This window comes from Rhinocladiella mackenziei, assembly GCF_000835555.1.
Source record: "Rhinocladiella mackenziei CBS 650.93 unplaced genomic scaffold supercont1.1, whole genome shotgun sequence".
Taxonomy (NCBI): domain Eukaryota; kingdom Fungi; phylum Ascomycota; class Eurotiomycetes; order Chaetothyriales; family Herpotrichiellaceae; genus Rhinocladiella; species Rhinocladiella mackenziei.
In genome coordinates, this window is record NW_013550604.1 from 1,249,434 (window position 1) to 1,269,145 (window position 19,712).

The 19,712-nt window shown below is 50.4% G+C and overlaps 6 protein-coding genes across 6 annotated transcripts; 3 read left to right on the forward strand and 3 right to left on the reverse strand.

Annotated features, from left to right (window-relative positions):
• Positions 1 to 750: 750 nt before the first annotated feature.
• Z518_00442 (uncharacterized protein) lies at positions 751 to 1,382 on the forward strand (the record flags this gene model as incomplete). The annotated part of the gene is made up of 3 exons (XM_013421045.1): positions 751 to 1,050; positions 1,104 to 1,169; positions 1,218 to 1,382. The coding sequence occupies 3 exons, from the start codon at positions 751 to 753 to the stop codon at positions 1,380 to 1,382; spliced, it is 531 nt and encodes a 176-aa protein (XP_013276499.1).
• Positions 1,383 to 2,040: 658 nt separating this feature from the next.
• On the forward strand, positions 2,041 to 3,390 carry Z518_00443 (uncharacterized protein; the record flags this gene model as incomplete). Its single annotated transcript, XM_013421046.1, has 1 exon — positions 2,041 to 3,390. One exon carries the CDS (start codon positions 2,041 to 2,043, stop codon positions 3,388 to 3,390), a length of 1,350 nt encoding a protein of 449 aa, XP_013276500.1.
• A 1,383-nt stretch (positions 3,391 to 4,773) lies between these two features.
• Z518_00444 (uncharacterized protein) lies at positions 4,774 to 7,282 on the reverse strand (the record flags this gene model as incomplete). The annotated part of the gene is made up of 4 exons (XM_013421047.1): positions 4,774 to 5,850; positions 5,904 to 6,484; positions 6,542 to 6,767; positions 6,977 to 7,282. The coding sequence occupies 4 exons, from the start codon at positions 7,280 to 7,282 to the stop codon at positions 4,774 to 4,776; spliced, it is 2,190 nt and encodes a 729-aa protein (XP_013276501.1).
• Positions 7,283 to 10,116: 2,834 nt separating this feature from the next.
• On the reverse strand, positions 10,117 to 13,321 carry Z518_00445 (uncharacterized protein; the record flags this gene model as incomplete). Its single annotated transcript, XM_013421048.1, has 4 exons — positions 10,117 to 12,201; positions 12,254 to 12,737; positions 12,794 to 12,940; positions 12,999 to 13,321. 4 exons carry the CDS (start codon positions 13,319 to 13,321, stop codon positions 10,117 to 10,119), a joined length of 3,039 nt encoding a protein of 1,012 aa, XP_013276502.1.
• A 1,965-nt stretch (positions 13,322 to 15,286) lies between these two features.
• Z518_00446 (uncharacterized protein) lies at positions 15,287 to 15,871 on the reverse strand (the record flags this gene model as incomplete). Its single annotated transcript, XM_013421049.1, has 1 exon — positions 15,287 to 15,871. The coding sequence occupies one exon, from the start codon at positions 15,869 to 15,871 to the stop codon at positions 15,287 to 15,289; it is 585 nt and encodes a 194-aa protein (XP_013276503.1).
• Positions 15,872 to 18,185: 2,314 nt separating this feature from the next.
• On the forward strand, positions 18,186 to 18,956 carry Z518_00447 (uncharacterized protein; the record flags this gene model as incomplete). Its single annotated transcript, XM_013421050.1, has 1 exon — positions 18,186 to 18,956. The coding sequence occupies one exon, from the start codon at positions 18,186 to 18,188 to the stop codon at positions 18,954 to 18,956; it is 771 nt and encodes a 256-aa protein (XP_013276504.1).
• Positions 18,957 to 19,712: the final 756 nt, after the last annotated feature.

Genomic DNA, 19,712 nt, shown 5'->3' on the forward strand with positions numbered 1-19,712 from the left:
CGGATAACTGTTGTCGACGCTGTTGCCTGTGCTGTTGCCTGGTAGATAACCTTCCATAGGTCAACCAGACTTATGGGGATATGAAGAGCCATGAACAGGTTGTAAGGCAGTGCGAGAAAAACTTGATGAGTAAAATCCTTGCAGGAAATTCGCCTTCGGGAATGGTCCAGGATTGGGCCACCCGCCCCTTTTGACATCGCTACAAGAATCGCCCTCCCTAACCGGACAGCTTCCTCCTCGAGTCCCACTTCGACGATGGTGACAGAGGCCTTAGCATTCGCTTAGCGATGTTATACAAGTCTAGCTTAAGTGATATTGTACAGGCCCAGCAGTCAACCCATCTCCTCATGGTGCTCTTGCAATAGTGCTAACCACGCCATGACAAATCATCCAGCGATGAAATCAAAAATTAGAAAAATGAAGTTGTAGAGGGTTTACCAAGACTCATCATTGCCAGGAACTTTTGGTGTTTAGGTGGAACCGGAAGCCGGGAGGGGAAGGAGGTTGGGAGCTATTGTACCAGGGTAGCTGGAAGTCTGCTCCTCTTCCTTCATCGACACCGTTCGTTAACCTTATCCACGCCCTTGATCCGCTCCATCCAGGCTCTTGATCGACGTCCTTTATCTACGTCCTGCCCTCACACCCTCTTACCGACGTCCGGCCATCACGGACACCCTCCCTTCATTAACCCACGAAATACACTAACTCACAACCTTTCGATTCAACGGATACCTTAGAATTTTCGTCAACATGTCAAACCAAGGACAAGAAATCAAATTCGCGCCTGCCTACGTTGGAACCCCTATCGATGCAAAGACCAAGCTCGGCTACTTACGAGAAGCGCTGGACGATAAATCCCTTGAATTTCAGCGGAAGAACATTGAGTTTCTTATACGATACTACGAGAACGGCGGGAAAGTTCCTGCGCCAGGACAAACAATGTGGCTTGTCGACGGGAAGGTCGTTGATAAGATGCCAGAGACACTCTCCAAGCCTTCGGCAATGTGGGCTGAAGTTGCTACGTTCCACCAGCTCATACAGTCTGGTCAAGTGGCCTAACAATAACAATAGTTATCAGAACCTAATTGTCTAATCGGTAACAGCCTGGAGCTATACAACTTGCGCAGTCGACACATTTTTGGTACAACGCCCAAAGTGGTATGCATGAGGTATGGTTATTATCCCCCTGTTAAGTCCGCCCCCTCTTCTAACGTTAGGAGATCTTTGCCAGATTTAAACTCCCAGCAGTGTTCGGCGGCAACCAAAATGTCATGGTGAATGTCTCAATAATGAATGATACCGGCTCCAATGTTCAGACCGTCTTTCCAATGGATTTGGCTGCGCTTCAATACAATCCAGTCAGCTTGGACTGGCGTTGGTAACCACAGCAAATGGACCTGCAATCTGACGGCAGCTCCTAATCGATATGCAAATCGTAAAGGCAGATGGGACAGCGATCACGCCGTGGTTTAGGGAAACGGCATTAATTGCTTCTCCCACAGATGTTTACAGACTCTCAGGAAATGCGATGCGAAATCATCTTTACTTTGCAACTGCGCTAGGAAATGGGACTCTCTTCGTTGCACAGAAGAAAAATGGCATCATGACCCAACTTCCAGCTATATAGGCATGCTTACACCGCACACACACATGGACGTACCACATCTCCCACAGCTCCCAGCTAATCCTGTTTCTTACTCGCAACACCTGCATTTCTACGTCCGTCAGAGCCTTTAGCAAAGGATCTGCGAGTTGAGATCGTTCAGACTTGCTCTCCATCAGCACTCCCTCGGAGCCCCAAGGAGCTGGTCGCATCGTTTTCATCTAAAAAGATGTTTGGTCCCCTAGGCCCACGCCAAAACTTGGTGGTTGTCTTTCACCGATGCGAGACGACACCTCGAGTTATTGATGGCAGCGCCCGCCCGGCGACCAGGCTCCTTGACCCGATGTCGGATTTGACGGATGAATAGATAGACACCAGGTTGCTGCGAAGGCCTTGGTCCTTGGTCGACCGCCAGTACCTTATCCAAACGAAGGGCCATGTTGCCAACTCAGGCTATTCTTCCTTTGCTAGCAGGCTCTCTGGCCCTCGGGCTAGCCTCCCCCAGGCATGGGGAACCCGATATCTTCGAATACATTGTCGTTGGTTCCGGCCCTGGCGGTGCTCCTCTGGCCGCCAATCTGGCCGAGGCAGGGCACTCCGTTCTTGTGCTGGAAGCCGGTATCAACAAAACGGGGACTCGGAATCAAACCATTCCTTCTTTTTACGGGGTGAACCAGGTCGACCCGGAGGCAGCGTGGTTCTTCTACGTCAAGAACTTCGGTAACGAAGTAGACGAAGCACTGAATGAAAAACTCGTTTATCAATTACCCAATGGCTCCAAATACAACGGACCAGATCCGCCAGAGGGATCATCTCAGCTTGGTGTCTTCTACCCTCGAGCCGGTACATTGGGCGGCTGTGACACTCACAATGGAGGTATTGTTGTCTTTCCACCCAAGGAGGACTGGGACAACATCTCCGAATTGACAGGCGATGACACCTGGAGATACGAGCACATGAGGCCCTACTATGAGAAGATCGAGAACAACCACCACGTTCCCCCGGGAACTGCGGGTCATGGGTTTTCGGGATATCTCGGCGTCGATGTCACCGAAGCGTCGGTCGTGGAGGAAGCTAGGGGAACGGCCAAAGTCTTTGGCAAGCTGGACCGGAGCGGAAGCACCGAGTGGGAGACAATTGTAACCAACGATATTAACAATGTCTGGCCTAGCCGCGATAGTGATCGTGACTTGTACCAAATCCCATTCAAAGTCGACAAGGAGGGTAGAAGGAGCAATGCAGCAACACGACTCAACTCGGTCTTCCACGCTGGCCATCCTCTGACAGTGCGTCTCAACAGTCTCGTGTCACGTGTCTTGCTGGACCATGGCTCCAGAGCCACAGGCGTCGAGTATTTGGAGGGCGCCGACCCCCACGAGACCAATCCTGGCGTTGTTCGGAGAGCTTTTGCAACGCGCGAGGTCATCATCACGGGCGGCACCTGCAACAGCCCCCAGATCCTCTTGCTCAGTGGTATCGGACCCGCAGAAGAACTCGAAAAGCACGGCATTCCCGTGAAGATTGACTTGCCTGGAGTGGGAAAGAATCTCCAAGACCACCACGAGTTTGCCATCATCGACCGGTTCCAGCAAGAATTCCAAATGGGCGCCAAGTGCCGTACCTGGCAAGCTGAAGATCCGTGTCTGGATGAATGGCTCCAGAATGGAACCGGACCATATCGCTCCGCGGGGTTTGATCACCTGGGCAAATATACATCCTCGGTCGCGAAAAGTAATACTTCGGACGTCGTCTTCCACGGTGGCGGCGGTAGATACACGCCCACTTAAAGTCGTGCCATATCACTCGTTGCTCTTTCGAATCCTGCTGCATATTTCGCCGGGACACATCACGGTGCAGGTCCCCAAGCCTTGGATAGCGCGCCACCTTTGGATAGTCGTGTCGGTTGCTGCTGGAAGAGAACGAAGATGGTTCAACGAACATTCTCCAAACGACAATACCATCATATGCACAATGGGAACCGCCCCGACCCAATGCACAGTGGACGTTCCAGATCGAAACTCCCGAGATATACAGGCGTACACATTCCCTGGATTTGTTTTAGGCACTGTCGAACAAGGTCTCATTAAATGGCTGAATAATAGCAAGTGCCCCTTTATTGGGAAAAGGGGTTATCACCCCTATGTAGGATTTAGGGGTAGAAATAGGAGAAGAGAAGGGGTCAACTCAACGTGTATATATACCAGCAACCTGGCAGGACCGGTTGTGAGGTGGACAGAGCATTTCAAGTTGTTCCCCAGTTTGACAGGCACCTCTTGTAGATACCTGCCTCTCGTTAGAGATCCGCAACAAATTCACGTCGTGTTCCTTTGACCACCCATTGTATAAGCCAAAGGGGGGACTCGAATTCGATACAGACAGCCTCTCGCCCCATAGAGGAACAATCCTTCGCAATAGTCGAGGTGATCTCGTAGTACGTGCTGACCAACCGTTGAAATTCCTTCAGACTGATGGCATGCCGCGAATCCAAGCCGTATTGGTGCACGTTGAGACATGGGAAGTCTAAGATACCCTTCTCCACCAAGCCCTTCAAACACAAGGCTGAACAATACGGACCTAAGTCCCGCCGTTGGCCGGAGTGATGGGAAGCGGTCGATGGGCCACCGCGACTCACTGCGCGTCCACGGCCAGTCCCTTCACGGGCGACACCTTGTAACACCCCCACATATCACGTCGAACAGGAGGTTCCAGCCTCTCGAATCGTTCCCAGCCATCGTGGAAGTGGCAGGAAGACGTAAACGATAGAAAGGGGCTGGACGCCGCAAATGGGCAAGGAGATATAAGGTATAAGAAGAGCCTTCGAACCCCTAGATAGATAGACAGGTTTCAGTACATTGCTAGTCCACACCCTACCTTAGGCACTCGCGGCGATTCGTGATCCCTCTCCTCACACCCCTCGCGATAGACCCTTACCCTTCGTTGGTATCATTGTCACACACCTCGTCGAGCGATCCGAATCCGTTGTTCAAGTCTATCAAGACGTAACGTCTTAGGAAGATGGTTGTCAGCGGCGGTCTAGGTCGGCATCTCTTTGCGTTTGAAATTGGTAGTTCTTAATGGAGGTAAGAGTATTATATACCGATATGAACCGCTCTTAGACTACTAATGTGAGGGAGTTTTCCCGAGTCGAATGTTTGCTATGGCTTCAACAATTATGCATCGATTCCCTCGTCAACAGCAAACCTATCAACGAAACGGTAAGTTCTCAATCCAGACTCGAATGCACCGACCAACGAGTCGGCGTCACTTTCTACGTAAACGCCGGGTCCTTCTACTATGCTCGTACCCTCCCAAGGGGAAGCTTGTGAGTCGGAGTCGCTAAAAAAGGCCACTGGTTTACCATAACGGTAAGCGTCGGAAACGAGCCGTGCAGGACGACCTGCAGGGTAGAGGCTGGACGCGGTGCCGTTGACAAACAGGTCCACCGTGGCTGCGGTGACGACTATACCGTCGAAGCTCGCGCCGTTGGAGACCGAGTAAGTTTGACTAATGTTCTCGCCGAGGGATTCGGCGATCACGACGGTGGAGACGTTGAGTCGGGAGGACAGGCTGGACGCCAAGTCGTTCGCCTGGGAGACACTCTCCTCGTTTGTCGTCGTGGCGAGGACGGCAACGGTGAGAGAGTCAAGGCGGTTGAGCGTGGTGTTGAAAATCGTCACCTCGGCTGTGCGATTATTGTGATAGTAAGTAGTGTTGGGCTCCGGGGTAGCAAGGCCAATGGCACGGGCCACCTGCACCGCGATTTCGTTGCTCACTCTATTGAGTTGGATGAGTACATTTTCTTGAACAACAGGGCTGAGTTGCGATATTTCGAAGCGCATGGCGTTGACGACGAATTGCTTCTCCACTGGAATCAGAGAGTTGTAGAACAATCGAGGCTGAGACCAGACGTCGTCAAAAGTCGTGGAAAGATTGTGACTGAGTTGGCCTGAGACTGTACGAACAGGGGCAGAAAAGAATCCACGGCCTTGATATTGGGTTGTTTGTCGTGGGCTATCGTGGCTAAATCCATTGGGAGTGTAGGCGTACTTGTTTTGATGAATATCCATTTGGGCCGCGCCGTCTCGATGATTGTTGTGCACCGGGATATGGGGCCGATTGATTGGGAGCTGCTCAAAGTTGGGACCGTTGTGGCGACTGAGTTGAGTGTCTAGATAGGAGAAAACCCGTCCTTGAAGCAGGGGATCGTCTGTAAAGTCGATGCCGCGCACGAGATGTCCGACTTGGAACTGCAAAAGTCTTAGCTTGTGAATCGACCAGTATCGTGGCGACCTGAATTTACCATGACCTGCTCCGTTTCCGCGAAGTAATTCACTGGGTTTCGGTCCAACACAAGTTTGCCCAATGGGGTAAGAGGCACGATTTCCTCGGGGATGATCTTCGTCGGGTCGAGAAGGTCAAATCCGAACGCCAGCACGTCTTCCTCGTCCATGATTTGGACCCCAAACTCCCATTCCGGGAAGCGTCCGGCCTCGATGGAGTCCCACAAATCTCGCCTGTGGAAATCGGGGTTGATGCCAGCCAGTACCTGTGCCTCTTCCCATACCAAACTTGCTCGACCTTGCAGAGTCTTGAAATGAAATTTGACAAGCTTGCTCCTACCGTCGTCGGTGACCATTCGGAAAGTGTGGACACCAAAGCCATTGGTGTGTCGGTAGGAACGTGGGATCCCCCACCCAGACATCGCCCAGAAGAGCGTGTGCAACGCGCTGGGCTGCCGACTGAAGAAATCCCAGGCTGTGTCGTGGCCAGTTGCTGCTTGGGGGATTTCTCGGTCAGGCTCCGGTTTGACGGCGTGGATCAAGTCCGGGAATCGGATGGCGTCCTGGATGAAGAAAATCGGAATGTTGTTTCCCACAATGTCTGTCAGAAAGGTAATAGTCAATCAAACTGTCGCAATGGTCTGCTGCCTTCGCGTACCGAAGTTTCCCTCATCGGTATAGAACCTGACAGCAAAGCCGTGTACATCTCGGGCCGTATCGGCACTGCCCCTGCTGCCAGCGACGGTGGAGAATCTGACGAAGACTGGAGTTTGTTTCCCGTCGCTGTTCAAGAAAGAAGCACCGGTCAAGTTCGACCAGTCGCCATAGCTTGTGAAATGTCCATGTGCGCCGGCTCCTCGGGCATGGACAACACGTTCGGGCACCTAAGCTTATCAGACACTGTTGAGATAGCAATGAGTATCGGTGTCAACGGGCGAGGGACAGCAGGTTCCCTGGAGCAAGCGAACATCCTATGACTCCGTAAGGAGGAACCTCCAGTCATATACTCAATCGATATGGGTATTGATCGAAGTCCAAGGAGCCCTCAGCCAACCCGTCCGTTGAAGTAAGAATTCCGGTGGAGTGGACATACTCTCTCATGATCAAATCTCATGATCTTCTGGCGGAAGATGAAGTCCTCCAATAGGGTTGGGCCGCGCACGCCCGCCTTGAGACTATCTTGGTCGGCTATGAATGTGCCAGTGTCGCTTGTCATGTCGGTGTCGTTGTCGTTCACATAGAATTGTTGCAGAAACTGTTCGGTAATCTCCGTGGCCTCTTGTCGCTTTGTATGGCCATGGGGCGGAGGGTTGGAGAAGGCAAAAGAGCCACCCTCCATGTAAGGACATGATGCTCTAGCAAGCCCAACGAGAGCAAGTGCCAGTAGAGTGAACCGCATGATGGCAGCTGAAGTCCAGTCAACGAAAAATCAGGGGATCAACTGCGAAGGCAGAGAGTTTAGGGATGAGAGGACTATTTGTATGCTTGTCACACAGCATGGAACAGCATGAAGCTAACCTCGCAAACTGTTGAGAGCTGGCACTGATCTGGCCAAATTCACAATAGCCAAAGCCTCATTGGCGAAAATGGCTCTTTGCCAATGCTTGAAGGCAGTGCTTGCCATTCGATGCCAGCATCATCATCATCATCACCGGGAATACAGGAATCACAGTGGGTAATTGTCTCCCAAGTTCTTCGAACCCATCACACGATGAAATCTTGGTTCCACGACGTAGGAAGCAATGCAGGAAACGGCCCCGATTTTGTCGCTTGGCCGGCACGCACTGGCTATCCGGCAGTTGTAATCCGTTTGGTTCCGGGGCCAGTCCAATTTACTTTGCCATCGTGGACAAGGATGGGTATTTTGACAACATTGTACCCTTTACGATGGGGTTTGACATGGGAGATGAATCGATGCGGCAATGGAGAGGAGGGGGGAGTACTCAAAGGAGGTTGACAAATTGGGCACGATCTTCGTAAGACGGATAGAGGATTAGCCGTTCTTGGAATGACAAAGTTTGTTCCTTGCAGCAAGGCAAATATTGCAGCAGCAGCTCGGTGTAAACAAGAATGCTGTCACCCAGGAGGGTAGATGGCTTTGGAAACCACTCTTTGAACATGGAAATGCCAGCAGCTAGACATAGTCACCTGCTGCATGTAGAAGGTCGAAATATGGGGATCCATATGCGGTCGAGCATGGTGATGTGAGACGGTACTTCGTGGTGTGATGCTTGGCAAAGAGGTGGAAATCGTAAACGGGGGGTGTGTTAGTTAGTATTGGCGTGCCAAGGGCGGCTAGCCTTTTCCAACCACTGGGCCGATTCCACTCATGGTGTGGAGAGGAGGCACTGTCATGGTGGGTCAACATATCCGTGGTAGCCAGGGTAGTTTTCGTTAAATCACGTGACGATACACGTGATCTTCTACGCCTGGAACTCGGGTAATGTTATTCTGTACACCACATTTTGTTATTCTGTACACCGCTTTTGATTGGTCCGGATTTTTATTTTTCCGGTTATCTGCGCAGTTCGAAGATACGTGATGTCACAACACCTAAGTCTGCCTATATAGAATGCAGAAATGATGGTTAACGATGGTATCCTCTGCACGGTCGATACCTCGTGCTGACTAAGGTAACAAACCAGCGCCCATAGGCTTGGGAGGACCGCTCATAAGCCGGAGGGGGAAACCGCCCATGAACCGGGGGGAAACCGCCCATAAGCCGGGGGGCAACTGCCCCGCTTATGGGCGGTTCCCACCCAAGCCTATGGGCGCTGGTTTGTTACCTTAGTCAGCACGAGGTATCGACCGTGCAGGGGATCTCTACACAAATCCGGCTGTGTAGGCCACAATAATTTACAAAGTATACAGAGAAGCTCAAAATGCACGGTACTTATCTACCAAGGAAAAGGGAATCAAATGTGTTTATTGCTTCGCAACCACCTATAACGGGGAGAGTTTAACGCGTCACCCCTCCACAGCTACGCCACTTACTAGTGTTTTCTCGCCATCGCCGGGCCAACGGCAACAAGCTCTGTTAGCGCGGTGTACAGAATAACAGGATGAGAGCGTTAAGTGTACAGAATAAGGCGAGAGAGAGGTGGTGGTGTACAGAATAAGGAGAGTTGAGGCATGGTGTACAGAATAAGCAGGTTTTCCGGTGTACAGAATAACAAAAGTTGGTGTACAGAATAATACCCCCCCTGGAACTCTGGGAGGGATGCCTAAAGCAACCCAGAACTTAGGGGTTCCTGGACTGGCCAGTCGAGCTGCCCCTGGGCATGTGATAAGCCACCCTCTAGCTGAGCGGCCCGTATCAACACACCTGGGAAGACCTTCGGGGGTACTAACGAAAATTACCCTAGAGACCACATCGGGCATGAGTAAATTTGATGGCCGGGGTCTTCTGACATAAGATCAACCGGTACGGGTCTTTCTCCCCTTGGGTGGAAGTCTCGTCTCTCTCCGCAGGGAACTCCTGCAATCTGGATTTAGAGGAGCCGAAATTGGGATCGACAACGTGGAATGGACCTCCGTCTGGAGCGGGGACGAGACATCCAATAAACCATAAGAGTGGAAGGCGAGGAAGGAGAATCAACGTCAAAAGCGGCCAAGCCGCCAAGGCAGAGTGACCATTCATGAGGCAGCAACCCTAGGGGGATTTTTCCTGTGACGATTTTACGTTAGTAAAATGGGGTTTTCAGGTACTCCTTCATCCACTTTTGTCGAACAATGAGCAGCACCCCTTTACTTGGAAAAGGGTTATCACCACTATGTAGGATATAGGGGAAGAATAGTAGTAGAAAAGGGGTCTACCAAGCATGTATATATACTGACAATCTGGCCGGACCAGTTGCTAAACAGAGAGAGCATTCAGTTCATATTCTCCTAGTTTGACAGTGGATAATCCGATTCGGTATTGGCTTCTCCGAAGACGACAATATCCACGTCTGTCGCGAATGGCGATAGATCTTTTTTCAATTCCCGCTATGTCTTCCGAGCCGGAACGGATATTCAGTCTCACAGGACAGATGGTGACGTCTCAGAAGTCGGCTTCGAGCTGGCATTATCGGCGCAGCGCAATGTATATCACCTTCGGAGAAAAGTGGGGCTATCCAAATATCTAATTAGATTCAAATCGATTCAGATTAAATCAAATCAAATTTGAGGCTCGATTTGATTTGATTTAATTGTTTGCAAGCCGGGCCACGGACATAGCCATCCGAGAAACAACTATATTTCTCCGAGATAGCCGGCTTCTAAAAGAGCCTCGAGTTCCTCGTCCGTGACGTGGTCACCCGTTAGAACCTCTGTTTCCTCCTGAGAAGACTTCTTAGGTATGGTTGGTCCCTCGGCTGGAAAGTCCAACTTTTCCCACCGTAGGCGTTTTGATGTACTCTCTATTCTTCTGTACACCGGTAGCCTATCACCATCAAAATTGCCCGCCCTGATGTTAGCGTCTAGCTCTTGATCTGTGAGCCAGTCCCCAGCACCGGCCATCTGCTCTCTGTCCTTGTCATCAAAATCTCCGTCCCTCCTGCGTTTTAAATATGGGTTTCGCAGTCGGAGTACATCACCTCTCTGCATGATATTCCTTATTTTGAAATCATCTGGGCCTGGCTTCCAACCCTGGTTCCTCTCTCTGATCTTGTCAATGATATTGGGATACTCCTCCCGTGATCTGTCTTGCCGTTGCTCGGACCTCAAACCTGCTCGACCAGCAACCAGTGGTTGGGCGTAGAGACATGTGATAAGCTTTACATTGTGTTTCCTTGCAACAAGGTGGTCTGTGGCCGTCCGGAAATCTTCGTAAGTGTCTGAAGGATTCGTAGTCATTACCCAATGCCCTTGTGGGGTTTTCAACTTGCTTCGCATGTGGGGAGGTAGCTCTGCTGTTGCGTGATAAGTTGAGCGTTTCGTGTTTTTAGTGATGGTGTCGGACGTTAGCTGGTTCTTTCGATAAATCACAAGATCTCGAAACTGTGTCTTGAGCTGCTGAAACATGGCTGCGTTGGATGAGATTGATTCTGCGAGAAAAGTAACGTTCCACTCAATTCGAGAGCCAGAAAGATTTTCCTGCTGGCTCGTTTGTACCACGAAGTACGATTCCAATAAATCAAAGGTTAGTGGAAAAGCTTGTGGGGCTGGGATGTCATCCATCACGAAGATGCAGAAATCCGTATGGCCGTTGTTGGCCACCTTATCGGAGCCTAGAAGAATGTATAAGACTCCTTCGTGAATGGGAAGGTCATCCAGATCCCAAACGGAAGGGGTATCTTGATGATCCCACGGTGTGTTATCGTAGATGCCTGACATTCTCAAGAATGGTTCTTCGGGTTCCCTCATACCCCTCTTGCACTGGTTGTAAACAGCGGCAACAAGCTGTCGTGTCTTAGGTCTCTGATCAGGCAGCATTGTTACGTCTAAACGGTATCGAACTCCTCTCTCAAAGGGCTCCTCTGCAACAAGGAAGAAATTATCCGGGAAATCACTCTCGCGAGCAAGACGACTGGACAAACAACGTCGCCTCATCGCCGCGTGAAGTCTGGACCTTGCCGAACTCTGCCGAAAATGTCGGAAATATCCAACTAGGTGTTCTTGTTGAACCTGTGGTAGTTCTGACGGATACACATGAATCGGCTGTTGCGGATCAACATAAGCTTTCAGGTCGTCGAGAGCATTTTCGGCGATGGCGATGTATGTCAGTTCTGAAACTTGCTCCCAATCGGATAGGAAGTATGCTGCGACTGTGAAGACTGCGCAAAAGCTCTGAGTGGTCCCGTAGAGGTCCGGGTCTTCTCGTTGTGTGCCCGTCCACATGAACTCAAGCGCTTCAAGAGCATCCGGAGTAACTTTCCAAGCCTCTCGAAAGAGTCTTAAGAGATCCCGTGCGTGTTTTCTCGACACACTGTTTGAAGCAAAGGATTTTAGCAGGGTTTTCAAGTTCTCTCTTGTGATGTAAAGCGCCGAAACACGAGCATGGGCCCAGCATGTACTGCGAAACACGCAATGTTCTGAGTCAAGCCAACGGTACAAAGCATCATGTTGCATGGAGGGGTCCTGGGGATCCGGTCGCTCTTCCATCAGACGCTGTGCTAAATCTGTGTCGAGAAAGCGCTGCATGTGGTCTCCTAGAGAGAGGATTTCGCTGTCATCTGCAATACTGGCTGCTTTTCGACCTGCCAAAATTCGAAGCTCGTTCAAGACGGCTTCACGTTGAAAGTCTCGGGCCCAGTCAAAGATGTAGTCCATGATTAGCAAAAGCTGGAGGGCTGCATCTTTTGAAATTATGCTACCGATCCACAAATTATAGACGTCCTGGAAATCGTCAGTTTCGCCCTTCGGAAGGTTTTAGCCCGAAATTCCTCACGTAACGAGTCCTGTTGTCGTGCATTTCCACGCAGGCTGCTGCAACCCGCCAGTCATCCCCGCGACTGGAGAGAAACCAAACCAAGGGACCTGAACGCCACTGGCTTCTTTTTCCTGTTGCTAATTGCAATTTGAATTGTATGTCCAGAAGCTTCTTGATCACAAGTGCGGTCTGGATCTCGATATCATCGAAAGAGTCTCCAGTCTCGCTTTTTGCTTCAAGAACCAAGAAAGGAAAAAGAACTTGGTCTCTCATCTCGTTGAATGGGCTACATTCAAGGATGTCGCGTAATTCCCGGCCCTCGAACTGGGGGCCTAAAATCTCCTCGTCAAGTAAGCGGCTAAATCGACTGGTCTTGCGGAAGCCATATACTCGATCAGGCTTCTGCTCTCGAGGAAGCGCTTTGGAGATCGGATCATCTTTTGAATACTTGACAGGCTGATCTGCCCTGTCATGAAAAATTCGACATATTCCAGGGTCATTTCTGACACATAAACTTAGACGGACGCTGATTCAGTTCAAGAAGATAGTCATGCCTACCGGTCAAGACATCTTTGCATCTCGCTGCAGGAACAAGGTTTTCGATTTGCCTGCCTTTTTTTGAGGTCGAGCATATCCCTAAATGTGTCTAATGGATTCAACAAGACTTCGACCTCCGATCGCCATAACTTAGATGAGCACCGTTTGCTGCGTTGTGACTGTTAGGGACAAAAAATAAATCAGTGAAAAGTGTGAGGGCCATTACCATGTAACTTCCGTGCTGAATCGTGCGAGGATTTCAGATTCGAGTTTTAATCTCCAGCCGAATTCATTTTGCCGAGCATAGCGACAATCCTCAGCAAGGCGAACAACGCGCTCAACTTGTTGCTTGATCTTTGCTCGCCACGGCTTCTGGTGGGCCTCGTAAGTAAAATTGTGGACGTATTGGTCGAATTTGTATCTGCTGAGTTTGTGAAGGGCGCTAAAGACTGGTGCATGGTTTCCTGGCCGGCAATGGTCGGGACCATGAAATTGAATCCTTTCCTTCTCAATCAGACGAATAAGCTCCCGCTTGTGTTCTGTATTCATTCTGCCACCAGAACTGACGAAGGAATGAAATGGCTGTAATAGCACTGAACTGGTTGCTATGAGTACAACTGTTGTTGATAGGCCGACTCCGAAGAGAGAAAAGAGTTGAGTACAAGTGCAGGTGGAGGGGAGTGGGAGAGTTTTCTGCCTGGTGCCTAGTCCCAAACAGGCTAGTCATATGACAATCGCCAAGTCACTGCGCCACAATTGCGGCCAGCAAACATGGGGAGAGTTTCTGCGGCCCGCGCCTCGCAATAAGGTTTTCTTGAGTTATTGAAGCTTCTTTTAAACTTCGGACCCCCGGCCCGCCTGAGACCACCTAGGGATCGATTTACATCACGTGATTGAAAGCGTAGCTTTCTTTTTAAGTCCCGATCCCCTGCACGTGACCCTACCGTGCGCCAAAATAATCACGTGACTCAATGTCTTCCTCACGTGCTTTCCCGGTAGAACCTCGGACGACGCTCCGTGCTGGCCGCCGCGTTCATTCGCACCCGGCACTCCAATGGCCTCGAAATGTTGCTCGAAGTGCACCCATACACTCCCTCTCTCTTTCTTTCTTACATGTCCATCTCATCTAACGAATAATACTCTTTCGACCTGCATTAAATGCCGCACTAGAGATAGTGCGAGGAGGAAGAAGATGAGGGCTCTCGCACTCCTCGATTCAAACATCTCTTCCAAAAGTGTCAAACTTTGTGCAACTTGAGATGAAGGAGCGCTCTGTTCTCTATCTACTTGTCGAGGTCCTGAGACTCCTTTTATAGGCACACGAATGCTACATCGTTGCACAGAGCAACCATCTGCAACGTCGTCGCCTATGGAGACCTCTCATCTCTATCCAACAGGATAGAAAGCCTAGCGCAATAGGCGCAACAGGCGGCAAGGAGGGCTGAAAGCTGTTACACCTAGAATTATCCATACCAAACGAGCGCCAGCAACGATCACGGCTTCAAGAGACAGTCGGCAGCGATATATGCCGGCTCAAGAATGATCAAATAGTTAGTCCTTGTATTTGGCTGTGGTTGCCAGCAAAACGCAAGTACCAAGAGATTGTGCCGAGGTTTGGTGTCAACCGAGTTTGGTGCCAAGTTTGGTGCCCCTATACTTTCCGGAGGGGGTCTGCCACGCCACAACACTAAAATTGAGTGCAAAAAGGCGTGCAAAGGCGAGTGCGAAAGACTCTGTCAAAAGAGTTCAACGACGTTGTTGAAAGAGCACCAAAAAGCTCCCAACTATGCGAAGGAGGCAAAGTGGATGGAAAGGTACCTGAAACCCTCCCCATTTTACTGGGGATTTGAGGTGCCTCTCCATCCTGTGGACAACCCTCGCACAACTACGCTCAATTGGTGTTTAGGCAAGTCTCTGCCAAGAGTCTCTCGAGAGAGAGGTTCCCTTTCCCTGCAACCTGCGTTGAACTGTAAAGTGGGGTTTTCAGGTACCCTTCCGTCCAATTTTGTCGAAAAATGAGCAGTACTCCTTTACTGGGAAAAGGGTTATCACCCTATGCAGGATATAGGGGAAGAATAGGAGTAGGAAAGGGGTCAACAAGCATGTATCTATACTGGTAATCTGGCAGGACCAGTTGCCAAAGAGACAGAGCATTCAATACATCTCATTTGCACCCCCCCAAGTTTGACAGGAGCCCACCAGTCCTCACACTGTAAATTGACGACATTGACGAAGCCATGGGTAGACGATTTTCCGGACCTTGTGTCTTATGAACTGACCCCATTAGAGCGGATCTCTCGGTACGAGGCGCGTCAGCCTAGAGCTGCAGCATATCAGACATAGAAGTTCCACCTATTGTTGGTGCAGGAGGATGGGGTATAGTTTGGCTAAGATGGATGAAGGTGGTATATACTATAGTTGCTATGTTAAGGCTAAGAATCTAGTTATCAGGTGTAGATAAAGGGATATATTCGAGGTGTCGGTATGTGGGATGAGAAACCAAAATCAAGATGGTCAGGGATCAAACAACAGAGCCAGTCGCTGTAGTCTATCGTGCTCTTGGGCGTCCATTCCGCACGAATGTGGCACAGGCTCCATTGGAACAAGGTGCTCTTCGGTAGGAGAAGTGTAGAACACACCACCGCACATCTCAATGGCGCGGCACCGATCCTGCATGGAGGTCGCTAACCTAATCCTTCCCGTCTTCCTTTTGTGTGCGTCGCTCCTCGTTATCTTCAGCACCCACACACCACCTTTATGCTCATCATCTTCGGGCCATCCAAGCCAGGTGTGGATTTCGGCGTAGAGGTTCTCGCCATCCTTGAAACCATACTGATACTTGTAAAAAGCTCCACCGAGACGCCGAAGCCTTAGTACGAAAGCATCCTCCTCGGTAGGGTTGGTAGACATATTGTGTTCGATGGAGTGATCTTGTATACCAAGAATATCAAGTTCAAACACACTCGGATTTTGCAACTCTAATCTTCCGCCCGTACTAGGCCAGGCATAGACGACAGCGCTGTCGTGGAGGTGAAGTCGCTTGTCCTGAAACAGGCCTGGCCAAGGGAATCTCCAGCCTGGAGGATAAATATACTGCATCGTTGTTACAGGTACCGCACAGCTTGTGAAATAGAACAAAATGAAAGAGGAAATTGTTGGTAGGTGCATTGGAGGTAGGACGAGGTCTGACGTGCGTGCCGAAAGAAAGAAAGATGGTGGATGCAGAACTGCCTAGATTGAGGGGGTAAGCCGGATTATATGCAGGTACAGTATGGTTATCGCTAACGCCAAGAGTTGTGAAGGGCGAGGGGTAGATACGATGGCCCCTGTATGTCACGGATCACACCGGGGTGCCACGCGGGGTTCGAGTCAAAGAGGATAGCGAGTACAAGACTAGGAGCGAGAGGTGTAACAACGATATCAACGAAGGGTATCGATCTATTACGAGGGGTGTAGAGAGAAGGATCATTTATCGTTGCGAGTGCACAAGGTAGGGTGTGGAATAGTAGTGTACGGAAACCTGTCTGTCTATCTAAGGGTTCGAAGGCTCTTCTTATACCTTCGATCCGTTCATCTTCCTGCCTCCTTTCTAACGCCCAGCGCCCTTCCTGCCACCCTTGCAGTGGCTGGGAATTCGTGGCGTGATGGGTGTTACAAGAGGATACAGAGTGCGTCAATGTATCTCCTGGTAGGGGTATGACAAAGGATGAGGTTGATTACGAAGTACCATAGGGGCCCGGAGAGGTTCTATCTAGGTAGGCTGTTTTCAATATTTACTGTTCAATTGTGCCCCGCTTACAAGATGTGCTGGCAAGGCGGCCATCACAGGGCCAGCGGTGATCGGTGTGACACTCCGCAGTGGCTGCCTTTTGCTTTTTGCCTTTTTCATGTCAAGGCAATGAGCCCCGAGCTGTGGAGTATATAGCCGTCGTAGCGAAGCCTCTGTTGGACCTTCTTCACTCGAAACATTCGACTTCAGTTCTTATCATGGGCGAAGTCATAGGAACCGCTGCGAGCATTCTGGCTCTTTTCCACACCATTGTAGAAAGTGTAAGTTTCGTTGCCCAACTGGCCAAAGCGCGAGCGGAGATCAACGCGTTGAGGGTGAGGAATGGTCCTCATTCTGCAGAATGTCCTTGCGTGGCTGAAAATCACTATAGGAGCAGGTCCAGAATTTCCGCAGCGTACTTCAAGCCTTGGAAATTACACCGGGGGGGCTCCAACGCTGACGACGTCTTGTTCACCACGCTATCCCGCGCACAGAACATCATTGACGAACTGGACCACTTGGTAATTGCTGGGAATGAATCTCGAGGTGCTTGTTATAAAAATTTGGCTTAAGAAGATGTCGAAGATTGTCCGTCTCCGTGAGAATTTCAGAGACGCACAAGATGCTCTTGGGCTAGCACTGAACGTGGACTTAGTGTCGGCAATGGCCCGCCCTTCCCTGCTGGGCAATACAGTGTCTGACAAGGTAATTAGTTTAGGTCATCCTCCCGTCGAGTCGAGTCTGCTTTGACTATCATCCAGCAGGCAAATGACAATCGGTCAATGGTTCGGAGCATTGATAGAAGACTACACGACATAGAAAGTGCGTTGCAGTTACGGCAATCAGGCCAAGTCGATAATCCGGCTCTATCCAAATTGACAACCGGTGGTTTTCTCAAACGCTCAAGGTCTCCAGATGCAGATAGCGGTGCCGTTCCAGCGAAATATACGCGTGCACTGTGGCTTCCTCAAAAGCAATATGGAGTTCGAGCTCCTAACAATCGCCCGCCTCGACAGGTAGGCCCCACTAGTCCATTCGAAATAGCTGCCTCCTTTCGACCCGACGCGTACACGGTCTTGGAAGATTTCGCGAAATTGATCTGCTTTGATTACCAAGAGTTGCAAGCGACCGAATATACGCGAGTCAACCACTGCAGCATCTTCTACTCTCCTGCACCAGGACAGTGGCTACGTCTGGGGTTATCCGTTACCACCAGCGTGGAGTCCCAGTACTGGATTCTCAACAGAATGAATGTCGTTAGTCATGCTGTATCTCATCCGCTTCCTTTCCCGGCCCATCTGAACTCGGTGCTACAAACATTGTTGACATCTCGTGGGATACTTACACAGGATACACGTCTCAGCATTTATCTAGGGGCCACATCGGAACACGACGAGAAAGAGGCCAATCAGACTTCTAGAATACCAATCAGGGCTACTCTGCCGCCATTTCAATTCCTGAAGTACTTGCAGGATATAACACGACTGGTACACCACTGGAATTGTCCGCGGTATTGGGAAAAGCATCTCGTTGTGCGACCTGTGCATGCCAAACCACTACTTTGTCGCGTATATAGACTCGCGGTGGGTCCATTACTTTCGATTCAGCACATCTGAGGCGCAGATCGATGAAGGTTTATACGTAATGCGAGTCCCACATTGCCTGAAAGGGACACCCGGAATCACCCCATTCATCGGCGTAGTTCTTGACGAAAATGGTACGATCAATGGCTTCTTATCCGAGGCGCCAACGAACGGGAGTCTGTTCGACACCATAGCCCGATCCATTGAATCTGGCGCCCCGATTAGCTGGGAGAGGCGCGAAAAATGGTGTAGGCAAATTGTACGGGCTGTTGCCGAGATGCATTCAAAGAATTTCGTTGTGGGAATGCTGGGCAACGTTCACGCTTCTGGGCTAGGTCTAAATGCCCGAGACGACGCGGTAATACACCATCGTTTCTGGACGACATTCGCGTATGATAACATGAAAACGGGGGTTGTACCACCGGAGCTCCGTCAATCTGCTTCGATTGTGGGTTCAATGACGGCACTGCCACAGACGGACATCTATCAGCTAGGTCTCCTACTCTGGCGGATCGCCACAAACAGACACCACCTTCCAAGGCCGGCATTTTGCAAGCTTTCTGGCTGCACTACTGAACCACATTCCGACCCGGATCAGCTTCCGCCGCCTGGAGAAGACACTCCTCAATACATTAGGGACATGGTTGTCACTTGTCGCGCTGAAAATCCAGATGAAAGGCCGGCAGCCTGGGAGCTTTTGGAAATGTTCCCTCCTGAGGTGGAGACGACGACGACTGCAACAAAGGCAACCTTAGACACCAGAGAGTCTTCAATCCAAGAACACGTCCGCAACCGTGGCTCTAGCGGAATGCTCCAGCAGCGTAAACGCTAGCCAAATGTCCGCTAAAGTCTTTAACGCGACTAGAGGAATGCCGCGAGCGATTTGGCCGCTCAGTAACCTGTGATCCCTGCATGGCCCGGACACAAGAACACTCGTTCCATCGCACAATTTGTGTCTCGGCCAATTTCGACCTGTGTCCTAAATGTGTATCCAAGGACGAGCATTGTCTTGATGATGACCATTACCTGCGGGAGTCTTTGGTAGGGAGCCAAGAAGATAAATACTATTCGAGCGTGAGGGGAAATGGCCAGAGAGATGTTGTCACCCCTTGAAGCTCTCTAGCTGGGTAGGCGAGACCTTCCTGATTCTTGTCGTCAGAGTACAGAGAATCAATCTTTCCCCGGAGCGACCATAGGATGGGATTTTAGGCGGACTCGACGACGTCACCAAAGGCTATACAATTCCTTCGTGTCTTCGCTGCACAACTAATGAATTCCTGACGCTTCCCTTGCGATCATTTAACGTCAGTTGGACGGTAACAGGCTTTTCTTCAATATTTCTCTCTCTAATCCTATTGCTATCAATACTTCATAGTGAATCTACTCGCGGTGGGGGAGGAACCCAGCTTCAAATTGTGTGCAACAAAGTAAAGAGCTCGCAAATGGCGAAGGTTTGTGGGAGTCTCAATTTTGATGTTTGATACCTCGATTTTACCAGGGCTTCGGGGGATTATCAGGTACTCTGCCATCCATCGGACAACGCTCACACATCGAGGCTCAGTCAGTACTTGGACAGCTCCAGACCCAC